At 50.9% G+C, this 18,036-nt stretch overlaps 1 protein-coding gene across 1 annotated transcript in view; it reads right to left on the bottom strand.

Moving 5' to 3' along the window:
• Positions 1–2,158: 2,158 nt before the first annotated feature.
• LOC113998613 (RUNX family transcription factor 1) overlaps positions 2,159–18,036 on the bottom strand; it is a 142,113-nt gene continuing 126,235 nt past the window's right edge. Inside the window, exon 6 of the mRNA XM_039388854.1 lies at positions 2,159–2,421. Coding sequence (XP_039244788.1) covers positions 2,159–2,421 — 263 coding nt within the window. The remainder of the gene's footprint in view (positions 2,422–18,036) is intronic.

Below are 18,036 nucleotides of genomic sequence, written 5' to 3'. Positions count from 1 at the left end.
TGTTTTATGGGCAGTGACCACAAGCCTCAATGTGCTCAGCAGACAACAAACATTTTGGAGCCAGGGGGAAAGGGAAACCAGGAGAACAGGAGGGTGTCCATGAGGAAACCTCAGTGCTTCCATCACTGTCTCTTCCCGGGGTGCATCCCGGGGTAAAACCCATTAAAATGCTGTTTGCAAAGAGCAAAGCAGAGCAAAGCTGTTTGTGGGGAGAGCAGCTGGATCCACGGCTGGGTGTGAAAATCCATGGATCTGCTGCTGGGCAGGAGAGGGGCTTCCACAGGGAGCCAGGGAAGAGGGATCCTTGGTGTTAAACCCGATACTCTGCCAAGCACAGAGAGTTCCCAAGAAGCTGAGGAATGTGAGTGTGCCACCCACACCTCCACCCACGTCGTGTCAGCCACGGAAATATCCGTGTTTTCTTTCACAGGAGCACGGGAGAGACCCAAAGGGGTTCACTCTGCAGGGCAGGGAAGGGAGAGATGGGATTGTGAGGGGCTGGGTGGATCCTCCACCTGGGCAGGGAAGGAGCTGGGTGGTCCTTCCACCTTCTCTCTGTGCTTTGCCCAGCACGGGACAAAGTGAGCTGATTGCCAGGAGTAAAAATCAGTAGGTTTTTAGGAGGTTTTGATTAGATAATGGGAAGAAATCCTTCTCTGTGAAGGTGGGGAGGCACTAGGAGAGATTTCCCAGAGGTGTGGCTGCCTCTGGATCCCTGGGAGTGTCCAAAGGCCAGGTTGGATAGGGTTGGAACAACCTGGTGTGGTGGAAGGTGTCCCTGCCCATGGTAGAGGGTGAAAATAGATGATTAAGGTCCCTCCCAACCCAAACCATTCCATGATTTTATGATGACTTCTCAAACATACCTGAAAAGCGGCAGCTTTGCAACGGATTTCACTAAACCAAAGACCTTGTAAACCTCAGGAATAAAAGAATGTAACTAGGCTTGCCTTAGGTAAATGGTATAACCTTTTCTGCTTGCAAGAAAGAGCATCCTGCTCTTAAAAATTAATGCCAAAACAAGAACTTATTTTGATTCACAGAAACCATTTCTTTCCAAAACCCCAGCGCTGAACCCTGACCGAGATCATTTCATTCTGGGTGGAAGAACAGAGGGAAAACTCCCCCAGGAACAGCACCTGCTAAAAATGAACACTGTCCACACACCTTTTTTTGGGTGCATTTGCCCACGAACCTGCATTCTGATGGTAACAGCTGGTGCTGAGTGACCTGACTCACTGCTCCCCCAGTTTCAGCTCATCCCAGGGACACATCCCTGGTTTTAGCAGGGACAGACTGGGCTCTAGGGATGGCAAGGGAGATTCCAAGCTGGATGACTGGGTTTCCCTGGCACCACTGAGTAAATCAGGCTGCTGAGTCACCACTTTGCACGTTTTCATTCAAACAAAACCCTCTGGAAAACCACAGAAATCCACCCAGAGCAGCCAATCCCAAGGATGCCTCAGCACTAAGAGGTTGTTTTTGGGGGATGAAGCTCTTTGCAAAGCTCCCTGGGAAAGGTCAAGGCAAAGTGTTGACGGTGTTTCTCTCTCACTCAAGCACACTAATTGACAAATATCCATGGGGAAATACACCTAGGCATGGAAAAAGCCCTGGAATGATGCTTCTTTGCAAGGAGAACAATGGATTTTAAGGTGTTACAGTTCTGGCACAGGCAAGGACAACAAAACAGCTGCACTGAGCTGGGAAGAGAGACAGTGTGGACCCTTTCAAATCTGCCACATCCAGATTCAGCTGGAATGACTAAGGGAACACATTTCTGCCTGTTCCCTGGAGCTGCTCTCTGCACTGGCATCCTCTGTGTGTCAACCAGCAACCACAGGGACAGCACAGGGGGAGCACAGGAGGGATGCCCCACCTGCTGGAGCACTTTTTCCCCAGGAAAAGCACAAATTATAAATCCTTTTCCCATTCTCTTAAGAGCTGATCTGTGGTCACAACTGTGCAAAGCATTTTGGTGTCCATTATTTTCCAGCTTTACGAGATATCCTTCAAATCCTTCTCCTGGAAGGCTGTGACACCACGCTCTGGGGTAGGAATGGCTTTTCAACACACACACACGTGTCAGGAAGCCCCTCTTTGCACTCATTAAAGGCCGAAAGGTATCCAAGGAGTGTCCAAAAGGGATGGGAGGGGGTCAGTGGTCGGCAGGCTCAGGGATGGGGAAGGTGGAGGCAGGCGAGCAGGGGGAGGATTTCGGGTACTTACCCTGGATCTGGCTCTGAGGCTGAGGGTTAAAAGCAGTGGAGTGGTTCAGGGAGGCCCGTGGGTTGGCTGTGGGGGCTGGGTGGTGTGGGCTGACCCTCATGGCCGTGCGACGCAGCTGCTCCAGCTCGCTCAGGCGCTCGGAGAAGGACAAACTGCCGGGCTTCGTCTGCTCATCTATCTTCTGACGGTGTCCTGGTGTGGGGAGGGAGGGGGAAAAACATCAGAAAATCTCACTGGTACACGAGGTCTGTTGGTTTGATTTATTCTTTTTTTTTTTTCCCTTGTTTTTTTAACCCCTGATCCGCTGCTAAAGTCTCTGCCCTGGGACTGTGTGAAATTTAGAGCTGCAACCACTTCTCTGCGGGAACAGGAGGCACGAGGCACGCATTGCATCGTGGCCTGGTCCTGAAGAACCAGATCCACTGAAAATTTCAGTGCCTTCCTGCACCTCCCATGAGGGGAGAAGGGGTTTCTAAAAGGAGGAAATGTCGAGTGACCCCCGTGCTAAACCTGCACTGGAATAACTCCTCAAAAATAAAACCCCAGATTGTCACAAGGCCCCATAATTAGACAAGTTCTGTGGGGTTATAAAATAACAAACCCAAGCAAGTCCTATTTTTGGAGTCTTTTGCAGTGGTTTTACGGGCAGGAATAGGAAATAAAACCCAGAAGAAGTGGAAGAGTCAAAACTGGAATCATGAATCCACATCAGGAGCTTCAGGAATGTGAGGTCCCACCAGACATCCAGCTCCAAGAGAGGAAATGCTGCTTTTACAGCATCAGCCAGTGCAGAGGGGTCTTGGAATTAGAGGGTCCAGAGCTCCCTGGAGCAGCCTTTGGAGCACAGTCCCCAGGAAGCTCCGGGGCTGGGAGGGGTCAGGGAAGGTGCTGGAGAGCCCAAGCTGCAGGACAGCATTGGGCACATCCAAATTCAGCTGGAATGACTAAGGGAACACATTTCTGCCTGTTCCCTGTTGCTGCTCTCTGCACTGGGATCCTCTGTGTGTCAACCAGCAACCACAGGGACAGCACAGGGGGAGCACAGGAGGGATGTCCCACCTGCTGGAGCACTTTCTCCCCAGGAAAAGCACAAACCATAAATCCTTTTCCCATTCTCTTAAGAGCTGATCTGTGGTCACAACTGTGCAAAGCATTTTGGTGTCCATTACTCTCCAGCTTTATGAGATATCCTTCAAATCCTTCTCCTGGAGGGCTGTGACACCACGCTCTGGGGTAGGAATGGAAACCTCCCCCAGCAGGCTTGTGTTTGGTGGGATGTTGGAAATAGGGAAAAAAAAGCCCATTCCTAAGAAGGGCTTTTCCTTCTGAAAGGTCCCAGAAAACAGCCCTTCAGCAGAAAGCCCCAAATCACACAGGTTCTGCTTTCTAAAGTGCTCTCTCCAGATGCAGGGCAGGGTAAAAGAATCATCATGGAATCTTGGAATGGTTTGGGTGGGAAGGGAACTTAAATATGATTCAGTTCCACCCCCTGCCATGGGCAGGGACACCTTCCACCAGCCCAGGTTGCTCCAAGCCCTGTCCAACCTGGCCTTGGACACTTCCAGGGATCCAGGGGCAGCCACAGCTTCTCTGGGAATTCTATTCCAGCCCCTCCCCACTCTCACAGCCAACAATTCCTTCCCAATATCCCATCTCTCCCTGCCCTCTGGCAGTTTGAAGCCATTCCCCTTGTCCTGTCCCTCCAGCCCTTGGAAATAGTCTCTCTCCATCTTTCCTGGAGCCCCTTCAGGCCCTGCAAGGCCACAATCAGGTCCCCCCAAAACTTCTCCTCTCCAGGCTGAACAATCCCAGCTCTCCCAGCCTTTCCAAAGGGACTGACTGGAATGAGGACATTCCCTGACTCCAATTGGATTTAGTCAATGGAGTAGAATCTCCAGCTCCAAAAATATCATTTTCACACCTTCTACTTGGGGACCTTCTTGCAGAGCAGTGGGTGCCACTGTCCCTCCTTTCCCCCCAAACCAACCCATTTCTGCAGCTTGGATTTGCCTCAGGAAATCATCTGCTTCATGAATATTCATGGTTTATCCCTTCCCTTCTTCCCATTGGACACTGTCACCCTGTCAGGACTGCAATGTCAGTGCTAAATCCCCAGCCCAGAGGTCAAACATCTTTTTTTTTTTCTACTTGTTCCCTTGAAGAAATGAGGGGACTTGTGACAGGACGAGGTGGAATGGCTTTAAACTGAAAGAGGGCAGGTTAAAATCAGATGGCAGGAAGAAATCCTTCCCTGAGAGGGTGGGGATAGAATTCCCAGAGAAGCTGTGGCTGCCCCTGGATCCCTGGAAGTGTCCAAGGTCGGGTTGGACGGGGCTTGGAGCAACCTGGGCTGGTGGAAGGTGTCCCTGCCCATGGCAGGGGGTGGCACTGGATGATCTTTAAGGCTCCTTCCAACCCAAACCATTCCATGATTCCATGAGAAGGTGGAATTATCCCTACTTTCTGTGGAACACCATGATCTGATGTCTGTCTGCTCCTGATTTTCCTTTCCCTGTTGGAAGAGTTGCCCTCTGCAGCTTCCTTTGCACCTCCAACCTCCCTGCAGGGAGCTGCCCAGTGCTGTTCCTCCCTCAGCTCACAGAAAGACTGGCACAAAACTCCTAAAAACAACCCACCGTGCCCTGTTCCACACCCCCCATAGCACTGAATCCATCAGCATTCCCAAAAATCCAGCTTCCAATGCTGAACAAGCAGCAAAAGTCCTCTGGAGAGCCCAGTAGGCCCCTTCCTCCACAGAGCCCTCTTTCAAACCACCCCAACAGCTCCACTTTATGCACTACGAGGAAAATGTGCATTTAACAGCGGTTCCCAGTAGCTGCATTTCTAAAATTAAATTTTATAACTCGGCTCCTGGTTCCAAATGGCAGTGGCTGGGCCTTTCTTCCTGCTGCCAGGGCCCTTTGGCACGGCTGGAGCGGGCTCAGATTCCACACTGTGCTGTAAATTGTCCCGTGGGGGAGTGGGGGAGGAATTAAAATATAAAAAGGACGTATTATATAGTAGTGGTTTCGTCATTAAAGAGACCCATTAGGGCTTCAAAAAAAAAAGAAAAAGAAAAAAAAAGAAAACAAAACAAAACAAAAAGAGGGGAGAAGCAAAGACAGATGAAAAGGACTTTTATCTGCCATTCTGGTTGGTCAAGAGCAAAGGTTTCATTTGTCAGCAGAGCAGAGCTGGAAGCTGCCTCCAGCCTCGGGCTGCTGACCCCGGACTGGAAAGCCAACATGCAGAGTCATACAAGATGTGTAAAATACCTCATGCATTTGGATTATTTTTAAGCTTCAGCAGGCTCAGCCCAGGGCTTGCAGAGCCAAGAGCCGCCAGACCCTTCCAAATCCATCCCCTTGATGTCATTTAGTCCTGATTTCAAATGCTCCTTGGACATCTCCTGCTCCTGGGGGAGGGAGCCCAGCGTGACTCCCCTACCACCTTCCCTTCCCACATCCCAGCAGTGCCAGCCCCTGTGCCAACAGCCTCTCGTGGAGCTGAGCAGCTCCTCTGAGGCCAACAGGACGAGGGCTGCTGAGGCAGGAATTCACTCCCTGCTTTGAGTCTTGCTCAGGGACTAAGTTTGTGCCAGGCTGGCACACGACGCCGGGCAGGGCAGACAAAGCCCAGCCTGCTCTGGCAAATTAAGCCAGGCTTAGCATCCTCCCCAGGTCACCACAGGGCATCCTGTTCCCAGGTTGGAGTCCTCCAAGCTGATGGGAGGATCTGTGCCTGTCTCACACAATCCCTGAGGTTGGAAAAGCCCTCTAAGGTCATCCAGCCCACCCTGTGCCCCATGCCCACCTTGTCCCCCAGCCCAGAGCACTGAGTGCCACGGCCAGGCCTTCCTGGGACACCTCCAGGGCTGGGCACTCCAAACCTCCCTGGGCAGCCCCTGCCAAGGCCTGAACACCCTTTCCAGCAAGAAATTCCTCCTGATGTCCAACATTCCTCCTGATGCCCAAGATCTGTACTCTGCACCCACCAAGTGAAATCCCTGCCCCCACCTGCCCCAGAGCTTCCCCCAGAATTTTGGGCATTGCAGGGGATGTTTGAGCCTTCACCCTCTTCCATAGAGCCTCTTCCATAGCCTGGGGATCCCAGTGGTGCATCAGCACAGCCAAGCTCTGCCTGATCCCTCGGGCTTGTGGGAATTCCACTCCTGTCATCACACTCAGGGGAGAAAGACCAGCACCAACAGTTCCCAGGGGAACTTACTGTTGTTTTGGGGTTAATTTTGGATGGGAAACACTTAAAATCAATGCCAGGCAATTGTCACCTCAAGATGTAGCTCCAAAAGTGGCTCTTCCCACCCTGCCAGCCCCGAGCAGAGGAGCTGTTTCAGCTTTCCTCTCATCCTGAGAGCTGCAGGTAACACTGGGAAAATGTCCCAAACAGGAATGTTTTCCCAAGCCACCCTACATGCACGGGCAGAGCTTTGTGAGGGTGACTTGTGTTCTGGTGTTTATTAGCTTCACTTTGAAGTTCCCCTCTAAACACCCTGCTCAAAGAGCAGGCAGGTTGTCCTCAGCTCACCCCTGCAAAGCCCAGGACTGTTATTATCCCCCTTTTATAGGTGGCAAACCCAAGGACAGAGGGATTAGGTGACTTGCCCCCAGCCAGGCAGCGACCCTGTGGCCCAACGTGGTGACCACAAGCCCGGGCTTCCCCTTTTCCAGGAGAGCAGGATGAAAAAGAGCAGCAGGAATGTGCTTGGGAGCCAGTTTGGCTCTGCTGAGCCGGCAGTTTGGCCACGAGGAGCTGCCCCAAAGCAGACAGGATTTTGGGGAAGTAAATCCAGCCTCCAGCTGCTGAAGGAAGGCCTTGGCACGGAGTTTACACGAGACCTCTCACACTCCCTGTGTCCCCACAGCTTTTTTTTTGACAAGGATCTGTTTGTAGGGACCGACAGAGAGAAGAAAAGGCAACATTTTTCCTTTCCCCCCATCTTGGCTTGCAGGGTCGAGGTTTGAGAGACTGGAATAAAGAGGACATCCAGCCAGCTTGGCTAAACCACAGGGTTTGGGGGTTTTGAGCTTGACACAGCAGGTTTCCTGCTCTCCAGTGACTCCCTGCTTTGCCTGAGGGAATCCCCAGGCAGCTTTCTGCACCTTTCTTGGGTGTTCTTGCACCATGAGCAGTTGGTGCTTTTTTCCCCCTATGTTTTAACAGCAGTCAAACAACACTGTGATGGTTTTTTTTAGCTTGCTTCTTCTTTGGAAAAAACCAAACCCACACGGACGCTGCAGGTGGAGCAAAAAATTGCACAAAGGGGGAATCCTGCCCCAGAACAAACCAGGGCAGGTGGGAGAGTCTGGATCAAGACCCTTTTACCTGATATGCACTACAAAATGACCTTCAGTTGATGGAATCCCAGAACAGTTGGGTTTGGAAGGGACCTCTGGAGATCATCCAGTGCAAGGCAGGGTCCCCCAGACCCAGGACCGTGCCCAGGTGGGTTTGGAATGTCTGCACAGAGGGAGACTCCACGACCTCCCTGAGCAGCCAGTTTCTTCTTTTCTGGCCTAATTGCAGGCTGAGAGGCCTTTTAGTCCCTGTTCCACTCCTTATTTGTGCTGGGAGAGCTCCAGTGGGGAAAGTCCTCAGGAAAAAGGCCCTGGAGAGGCTCTGCTCTGCCTTGCTCTGACTGACTGTGAGGGGGCTTTGAGGCTTTTTTTTTTCCTACCTTATCCCTTTCCAGTGCTGCCTCAGTGAGGTCAGGAGGGGTTTTTTTTTACATGGAATATTACCCAAGGAGGGCAGAGAAAACATCGGCTCTTCCGATACTTTTACAGCCACGCAACATGAAAGTGTTTTCCCTCTTTAATGGGAGGGAAATGCAGCTTTATAGACTCCAAGAGACCGTGGAGCACTTGCCTTGGCCCACAGCCAACTGGTTGGGGCTCTGGAAGAGGAAAAGACGGGAACAAAGTGCTTTGGAAGCCCCTGGGGTTGTGCCCATCGGGAATGGTGGCTCGACCTGGGATTCACACTGTGGTGGGCCCCACAAGGACCACAGCAGTGCTCCAGGTGCACGAAAAGAAAAAGGGTTTCCTATTTTAACCTGGTTTTTAAAAGTGTCATCAGATGCCTTTTGGGTTCAGAGGGGCAGAAGGGGGTGAAACAGAGGGTGAGGAAAGGCATTGCTGCTCTTATTCTGACACCTGAAGCCAACAAAATTCTTGTGGGAATCCAGGACCATTTTATAAGCAAACAGTGCTGGGATAGATTAATGGACATCCCTGTCCATGGCAGGGGGTTGGAACTAAAGGATCTTTAAGGTCCCTTCCAACCCAAACCATTCCATGATTCTGTGACTTTTTTTTTTCTCTTTTAATCATCACAGGATGAGTCCAATCTCCTGTCACCTGCTCTCATCCACTCACAGATCTGACTATCCATGACCTGAGGGAAGGACTGGAGCTGGGACAGGGCAGGCTCAGGGGGGATCTCAGGACAAGGTCCTTCCCCCACAGGGTGGTGGGCACTGCCCAGGCTCCCCAGGGCAGTGGGCACGGCCCCAAGGCTGCCAGAGCTCCAGGAGGGTTTGGACAACGCTCTGAGGGACAGGGGGGAGTGTTGGGGTGTCTTGGTTGGACTGGATGATCCCTCTGGGTCCCTCCCAGCTCAGGACATTCCATGATTCCATGATTCTCTTTGCAGCTGGTTCCTCAGAGCTACAAACACCCCCCAAAGGTTTGGGCTCGTGGGCCCAAATGTGTGACAGAGGCTCGAGGCTGCTGAGCAGCCAGGCCAGAGGCTCCTGAGCAGAAGCACCACAGCTTTTCCTGTGTGCCATCCACACCTTTTCTGCCCCAAATCCTCATGAAGAGAACAAAGGGAATGTTCCTTGTCCTGGGGACAGGGATGGGGCAGCGTGTGGTGAGCAGTCGCTTCTCTTGGGTTTTATTTCTCTCCTTTCGTTGTCTCCCTTTTATTTGTTATTTTTTTCCCCCTGTAATTTCAATCATTAAACTCCTCTTATCTCAACCCAGGGGTTTTTCTTTCCCAGTTTTCCTCCCCGTCCCTCCCTCAGGACTGAGGGAGCGGCCTCGTTGTTTAAACCCCGCCTGGGGTTAAACCACAACAGGGGAGTTTAACTAAGCCGAGCCTTTTCTCCCCGAATTCCTCCCCCTTCTCTCCTCTGCCCCCCCCTTCCCCTTTCCCGTGTGGAAATGGAAACTTTTCCCACCCAAAAAGCGGATTATACACAGGAAAATACGGCTTCTGGCCAGACTTTCCCAAAGTAGGGGGTGAGTGATGAGATCCGACGGTTTAATTTAAGGAAAAGTGCTTTGGAAGCAACGTTGGACCTCGATCCAAGCATCTCCTCTTCTCAGGGCTGTTTGTGTTCAGGCCCTTGGTTTGGCTCCAGCTCTAGTGGGGTAGAAAATAACCCACGTCTCATTGTGTCTGGGTAATAAAGTGCTGAGCATTGTTTTGTGCCGTGGAGCTCAAATTAACGCAATTATTTTGTACTTAGTGAAGAAAATATAACCCTTTCTTATTACTCTAGGAAGTGAGCACTGTATGTTTAGTGCAAAACATGATATATTCTTGTGGAAAAAAAAAAAAAATGAATGCCCCTGGATCCCTGGAAGTGTCCAAGGCCAGGTTGGATGGAACTTGGAGCAACCTGGGCTGGTGGAAGGTGTCCCTGCCCATGGCAGGGGGTGGAACTGGATGATCCCTAAGATCCCTTCCAACCCAAACCATTCCATGACTCTATAAATTAAAGTATAATCCTTCTATATTACTACCAAGCTGAGAAATGCTTGAAAATCAACTATACTGCTGGCAATAAAAGCATATTTACAACAGAAACAGAGCCTTGAGTGCATAAATCAGCATTTTTTTTCCCCCCTGTGTGCACATATCCCAGATATAAAATAATTCATACACCCTGATTTCCTATCTGCACATCAGAAGGCTCAGTTTGGGACAGTGTCAGAGCTCACACCAACCTCTTGTCCAGTGTTAAAAATACAATGTAAAAAATCCCTAAAAAAGGAATTACACACGTTGTAGGATATTTCCTATTTTCCTCAGCGAGAAGCATTAGAGCTGTGCTGAGGACAAATAAGGTAGTCAGAGTCTCAAGCAGATTCATCAGCAATTATATATATTTTTTGGCTGTTTTTCTTGTGTGCTGGACAGCACAAAGCCTCATTTCCAGACAGCAGGAACGCCGTGGCAGACAGGATATTATCCTCAGCATTTTCATGCCGTGCCTGTAATTACCAGCAGGATCAGTGCTGGTCATCAGAGCTGACCTGACTGCAGGCAGGAGGCTCTGGAAGTGTGTGAATGAGGCTGGATATGCCATGACTGGGGGCCAGGCTGACATCCAGCCACCCTGGGACACTGGGAAGCCCTTCCAGATGCGCTTCTCCTACACCCCTTCCCTGGCAACCCTCGGCCCTGTCTGGAAAAATCTGCTCCTCACTCCGAGGAACTGCAGACAAAACACATGTTTTAAGGCACAGTTCTTTTGCTGAGCATTGAATTTTTCCACTGGTGGCTCCAATTTTCACTGTGTGTTGAACGAGTGACACCAACCAGGTGACCAAAGATTGACACAGCAGCTTCCCTGCTCTCCAGTGACTCCCTGCTTTGCCTGAGGGAATCCCCAGGCAGCTTTTTGCACCTTTCTTGGGTGTTCTTGCACCCTGAGCAGCTGGGGTTTTTTCCCCCCCCCTATGTTTTATCAGTAGTTAAAGGATATTTTGATGATTTTTTGTTTTTCCCCCTCACTTCTTCTTTGGAAAAAACCAAACCCACACAGACGCTGCAAGTGGAGCAAAAAATTGCACAAAGGGGGAATCCTGCCCCAGAACAAACCAGGGCAGGTGGGAGAGTCTGGATCAAGACCCTTTTGCCTGAGATGCACTACAAAATGAACCTCAGTTCCCAGAATCCCAGAACAGTTGGGTTTGGAAGGGACCTCTGGAGATCATCCAGTGCAAGGCAGGGTCCCCCAGACCCAGGACCGTGCCCAGGTGGGTTTGGAATGTCTGCACAGAGGGAGACTCCACGACCTCCCTGAGCAGCCAGTTTCTTCTTTTCTGGCCTAATTGCAGGCTGAGAGGCCTTTTAGTCCCTGCTGCACTCCTTATTTGTGCTGGGAGAGCTCCAGTGGGGAAAGTCCTCAGGAAAAAGGCCCTGGAGAGGTTCTGCTCTGCCTTGCTCTGACTGACTGTGAGGCCCCAGGCTCTTCCAGGCTGGGTCTCTCCAGCTCTTTCCCTGCCTCCTGACGAACATATGAAAAGCCTCACGTCCACCCTGAGGTCCCAGAGCCAGAAAAAGCAATCCTGACAATTTTTGGGAGGCAGGAATGTGCTTCCTCCCCCTCCCCAGCTCCGCCGGGAGGTACAAACGAACAGGGATGCACAAGTGCATCTCCACTCAAACTCATAATTATTTGGCTTGCTCTACATCCACCAGAACTTCTGCTGAATCTGACAGATGTTGTGCCCTCTATTTCTGCTGGGGAAGTGCAATTATTCCCTGGGTTCACCCCAGGAATTAGGTCATGGCAGCGAAGGAAAAGTCGCAGAACCGAGCGTTAGGAGTCGGGAGGGAAGCTATTTGTGAAAGTTAAATTAGTCTGCTAAATCACCCCCTTTGCTTTCTTTTCCCTTACCCCCATCTCAGTGTATGCACTTTTAAAATGCTGAGCCCTTGACAACGTTTGAATGACTCCCAACTCAAGCACCACGTTGCCAAAAGCCTCTTTTGTTTCTTTATAGTTTGCGTCTTCCCGCACGTACCAACGGCCGTAGGAATCCCCTCCAGCCACGGGCTGAGACGTCACAGTTGGAGATATGTAGGAAAGAGGAGGTGCAGAATGAGGCCCAGCCAGCCATCCAACAGCTCAGGGAGCAACCAAGAAAAATACAGGCACAAAAAAGGCCCCTCTGTGCAAAGAAAAGCTGCAGAAACACGATTGTGGAGCCAGAGAATATCCTGAGGGGGGAAGGACACACAGGGATCATCCAGTCCAACTCCAGACACCTCAACGATCCCCCCCTGTCCCTCAGAGCGTTGTCCAAACCCTCCTGGAGCTCTGGCAGCCTTGGGGCCGTGCCCACTGCCCTGGGGAGCCTGGGCAGTGCCCAGCACCCTCTGCGGGAAGAACCTTGTCCTGAGATCCCCCCTGAGCCTGCCCTGTCCCAGCTCCAGCCCTTCCCTGGGTCCTGTCCCTGCTCCCAGCAAGCAGAGGTCGGTGCTCCCTCGGCCTGAGTGGGAAAAGTGAGGGATGAGAGGATTTGTCACCTCGGCAGTGCCCTCAGGGGGATGAAGGAACAGGAAAGTGAGTTGCACAAACATCCCAGCGTTGGAGGTCAAAGAGACAGCTCAGACACAAACATTTCATCATGGATATCTCCAGGCACTGAAAGGTCTCCATCACTCAGCCTCAGACAGGGTTGAACAAGGGACCTGTAACTTAAAGGTCAGGTCCTGTGGCTCAGTGTTTATGTAAAGCAGGGGAATTTGGCAACACAAAAATAAATTTACTCCCCGTGGGTACAGACCATTCAGACTTTGACGACTTGGAGTTTTGCTCCTGTTCCAGATAGATTGTACTGCCTGGGCTACACACTTCCCTTGAACTAAAGACCTTTGACCATATCCAGCGACTGGTTTTGCCACACAGGAGCTGAAAATACCTGATTTTCCAAAGAAATAAGTTTGGATATTTTAATCTGCGGGTTCCTAAGCGGTCCCTCCTCTGGACTAACGCTCCCATTGTGCCTACACAGGCCTGCAGTTCACTGAGAGCCCATAAAATTTCATGTGGTTCTGCCTGGGCTTTATTTTAGGTTCTCCAGCCCGTTTTTTGTTGGTTTTTTTTTTTTTTTTTCATTTTTGCTTCCCTCATTTTTTCTCTGCAGCTGCGGAGAGATATAGTAAAGCTACTGTGGAGCATTTTGAAAGCAGGGCCTCTGAGAAGTTTCCAAAGTGCACACAAGCAGGTTATTCTTTGGCTTGTTTTCTTTGGCTGGGCCCGAGCGGCGCAGAGTGAGTCAAACAGCATTAACTTTCAAGAGGGAAGTGGTGTGGTCAACCAAAACTGTTTGCGGCGAGATCGGGGAGATACGTGGAGCAGGTAATGAGGAACAGGGTGTAGGTGGGAGAGGCAGACCCAGCCAGACAAACAGAATCCTTAAGAATTAAATCAGCACGGTGGCATAATTTTTTTTTTTTTTTTTTTGCCTTTATTGTGACACAGCCTGGCTTTTCTGGCCTGGTCAGCCTGGAGAAGATGGCCTGGTGCTTGATGGACTCAAAGGCAGAATAAAGGTCAGGCACTATTAAAATAAAATATATCAAGTTTTTGATTATGGCCGGTTGGATTCTTTCTCCTGCCTCCTCCCGTTTTTACAGGCTGTTCCTTATCTGTTCCATGATTAAAGAAGGCAAGGAAGATGTTTCCATCCTTCCATCCCTTCAGGATGTGTCTAAGTTGTTTGTGAGCACGTCGTGTCCTCGGACAGCAGACAAATCCTGCTCTTATGATTCAGATGCAGAGACAAAATGGTCTTTCACTGAATCATGGAATGGTTTGGGTTGGAAGGGACCTTAAAATAATACAGTCCCACCCCCTGCCACGGGCAGGGACACCTTCCACTAGCCCAGGTTGCTCCAACCTGGCCCTGGACACTTCCAGGGATCCAGGGGCAGCCACAGCTTCTCTGGGCAACCTGTGCCAGGGCCTCCCCACCCTCACAGGGAAGAATTCCTTCCCAATATCCCACCTAACACTGCCCTCCTTCAGCTTCAGGCCATTCCTCCTTGTCCTGTCACTCCATAACCTTGTCCAAAGCCCCTCTCCAGCCTTCTCCCAGTCTGGGAGATTCCTTCTGGCTGTGTAAAATCCAGAACCTCCAGCTTTAAAACCTCCATTTCTCTCCCATCACTATTGCACATTTGGTGTCATATTTTCAACATCATCTTCTGTTAAAACAATCTCCATGTTCTCCAAGCCCCGTCCAACCCAGCCTTGGACACTTCCAGGGATCCAGAGGCAGCCACAGCTTCTCTGGGCAACCTGTGCCAGGGTTTCACTGCTCTCACAGCCAATTTCTTCCCAATATCCCACCTAACCTTGTTCTCCTTCAACTTAAGGCCATTCCCTCTTGTCCTGTCCCTCCATGTCCTTGTGAAAAGTCCCTCTCCACCCTTCTTGGAGCCCCTTCAGGCACTGGAAGGACATAAATCCTCTCCCAGGCTTTGCCCTCCCTCACACTTTTCAAGGAGCTGCCCTGCACTGACACAGCAACAGCCTGACCGAGATTCACCATTAACACTGAGAGAAAACGCATTTACTCGTCACAATTCCCACCCGCAGCCAAGAGCAAGAGCACAGAGGGAGATGCAGAGGAAAAATAAAACGTCCTTTTTTGCATTGTTCACCACGAAGGGCAGAGGAGGAAGCAAAAGCCTGTGGGGTTTCCGTGTGGGTCCGGGAGGAGGGAATGCTGAAACCTCCCGGTGATCCGGGCCGGGCAAAGCTGGGAGGGACTGCAGGGCAGGTGGATTCCCACTCCTTCCAGTTATATTCCAAAGAAAGGGTTGTTCACAGGAAGTGCTGCACAGCTTTTTCTGGTCTCTCCCTTGGACATGTGGTGTTTTGGGAAACCCCAGAGTGAGGCAACTCCTCGAAAAATGTCCTGGCACCGCCAAAACCTTGTTTGGTGACCATCTGACCACTCCATGGGGGGTGAAAGTTTCCCTCTCTCTCTTCTCCCAGAGCTCTGAGGAGCCTGAGGAAGAGGAGGCCCTGAGGAAGAGGAGGCATTGAGGAAGAGGAGGCATTGAGGAAGAGGAGGCCCTGAGGGAGAGGAGGTCCTGAGGAAGAGGAGGCCCTGAGGAAGAGGAGAACCTGAGGAAGAGGAGGTCCTGAGGAAGAGGAGGCTCTGAGGAAGAGGAGGCCCTGAGGAAGAGGAGAACCTGAGGAAGAGGAGGTCCTGAGGAAGAGGAGGCTCTGAGGAAGAGGAGAACCTGAGGAAGAGAAGGTTCTGAGGAAGAGGAGGCATTGAGGAAGAGGAGACCCTGAGCAAGAGGAGAACCTGAGGAAGAGGAGACCTTGAGGAAGAGGAGACCCTCTCTCCCACCTCCTGTGGAGAGCAGGGCGAAGCAATCAGGTCACAGAGTTTGGGTGCCCTCCAGAACATCCCTGAAGGAAAATTTGTCATCTACCCGGAGGGAAAGTGGGATTGGTGCTCCAACAGCCCAGCTTTGTTAGAAAAACTCCTTCTAGGAAGGATAAAGGCAATATGACACCCTTAAAACCACTCTAGGGTTCCAACTCCAAGCCTGTCCAGCTGAAGCAAAGCCCCAGCAGCTGCCTCAACCCTTTTGTTCACTCCCAGTTTCCTATTTCTCTGGAAAATGCTCCCTCCAAAAAGATCTTGGTTTGTTCGCTGATCTTAAAACAGCTCCAAATCCTGGGTAGGGAAGTGCAGCCGACAGGAGAAAGTCAGACCTAAGGACTGCTTAGGAAAGACCTTCAGAAATAATATACATTCAACTTGTTCTGCTTTTGTCACAGTTGCAGAGCATTCACCCAGTGATTCCAGCAGAGAGAGAGGGAGGAGGGTCACCAAGAGGATCCCAGGGCTGGAGCAGCTCTGCTGGGAGGAAAGGCTGGGAGAGCTGGGATTGTTCAGCCTGGAGAGGAGAAGCTTTGGGGGGACCTGATTGTGGCCTTGCAGGGCCTGAAGGGGCTCCAGGAAAGATGGAGAGAGACTATTTCCAAGGGCTGGAGGGACAGGACAAGGGGAATGGCTTCAAACTGACAGAGAGTAGGGTTAGATGGGATATTGGGATTTATATATTAGGAAGAAATTCCTCCTTGTGAGGGTGGGGAGGCCCTGGTCCAGATTTCCCAGAGAAGCTGTGGCTGCCCCTGGATCCCTGGAAGTGTCCAAGGCCAGGCTGGACAGGGCTTGGAGCAACCTGGGCTGGTGGAAGGTGCCCTTGCCCATGGCAGGGAGATGGAATGAGCTGTTCTTTAAGCTCCCTTCCCACCCAAACCATTCCATGATTCAATGATTCCATGAGGCTTTGTATCCTTTGAAAATCCCATCATGCAAATTTAGGTAAACACTTGCAAATATTCACCACAGCCTTTGTAACTATTCAACCACCAGGCAATAAAATAATGAGTATTAGCTGTAAAAGGAAAGCAAAAAAAAAGAGGATTGAAAATAACTACCTGCCTGCCCTCAATTTAAAATCACACTAATTCAAGAGGGGTGAAAAAAGAGCTGTGTCAGCTGAAGTGACTCAAAAAAGGAGTTGAAATAATTTCTATAGGACTGGGCCAGTTTTAACATCATTCCTAACCCACACAGCAGCAGCTCTGGTTTTCTGTGTCCCTGCTTTCTGTGAGGAAGGAGCTTGTCCTGTCAACACTTCTGTGTATCTTTAAAATGACAGCCAAATAACTCAGCAAGCGAATCCATCTGAGCTGCCACACTCCCAGAAAAAGCAGTGTTGTCACAGGATTTCCTGTTCCACACATTTGATGATTTTATTGAACCAAAATAAATGACAAATTCCCTGCTCACATCCCCCCCCTCGACTGACTCAGCAGCGAGGCTGAGAAATGCCAGGGAAATTAATCCTTTCCCATCTTTTCCGTGTGGAAAAGCAGTGTCTGCACCATGAAACCTCAAGGACTGAAAACCCACTGAGGTTCGAGGTGTGGAAGAGGATAAAAAGGATTCCCAGGGAGTGCCAGGCATTCATAGAAATTTTATAATCCTTTGCACTGCCAGTTAAAGTCCATAAAGTCCTTCCAGTGCATCCAGGGGCTCCAAGAGAGCTGGAGAGGGACTTTTCACAAGGACAGGGAGTGACAGGACAAGGGGGAATGGCCTGAAGCTGAAGGAGGGCAGGGTTAGGTGGGATATTGGGAAGGAATTCTTCCCTGGGAGGGTGGGGAGGCCCTGGCACAGGTTGCCCAGAGAGGTTCTGGACTCCCCCAGTCCTGGAAGTCTTTCTGCTCCACCCAGCCTGGCCTTGGACACTTCCAGGGATGGGGAATCCACAACCTCTGCAACAATAAACTGCTTTATTTTGTTTAATTGGATTCAATTTCTCTTTTTTTCACCCTTGGATGGCCATGGACATGCACACACACACACACAGAGAAAGGAAACCAAGAGCAATCCCCACCTGTCTCTGTGCCCATTTGGAGCCAGCAACACTTCAATCCACATCCTGGGGATTTGGGGAGTGATCACAGAACCCCACAATCATCAGGGTTGGAGGAGACCTTCAGGATCATCCAATCCCACCCCAGCACCACCACAGTCACCCCCAATCCACGTCCCCAAGGGCCACATCCAGACACCTCTGGGACACTCCCAGACACAGGGGCTCCACCACCTCCCTGGGACACTTATTCCAAGGCCTGACCACTCCTGCAGGGAAAAATTGTTTCTGATCTCTGATCTGAACCTGCCCTGGGGCAGTTTGAGGTCATTTCCTCTCCTCCTTTCAACCCTCCTGTTGCAGAGAGCAATGAGGTCCCCCCTGAGCCTCCTCTTCTCCAGATAACCCCCCCCAGCTCCCTCAGCTGCTCCTCACAGGACACGCTCTCCAGACCCTTCCCCAGCTCTGTTCCCTTCTCTGGACACAAAATATTTTGTAAAACACGTGATGTTTTGTAAATCCCCCCCAGCCAGCTCGTGCTTGCACAGAACTCTTCTACAGGCCAACCATGAATGTCCCCATCACTGAAGGACAAGTCCACCCCATCAGTGTCACAAACACAGAGCCACAGCC

Source organism: Pipra filicauda, unplaced genomic scaffold, assembly GCF_003945595.2.
Source record: "Pipra filicauda isolate LSUMZ 115617 unplaced genomic scaffold, ASM394559v2 scaffold690_size370485_pilon, whole genome shotgun sequence".
NCBI classification, from domain to species: Eukaryota; Metazoa; Chordata; class Aves; order Passeriformes; family Pipridae; genus Pipra; species Pipra filicauda.
This window is presented reverse-complemented; position numbering and strand designations above follow the sequence as displayed.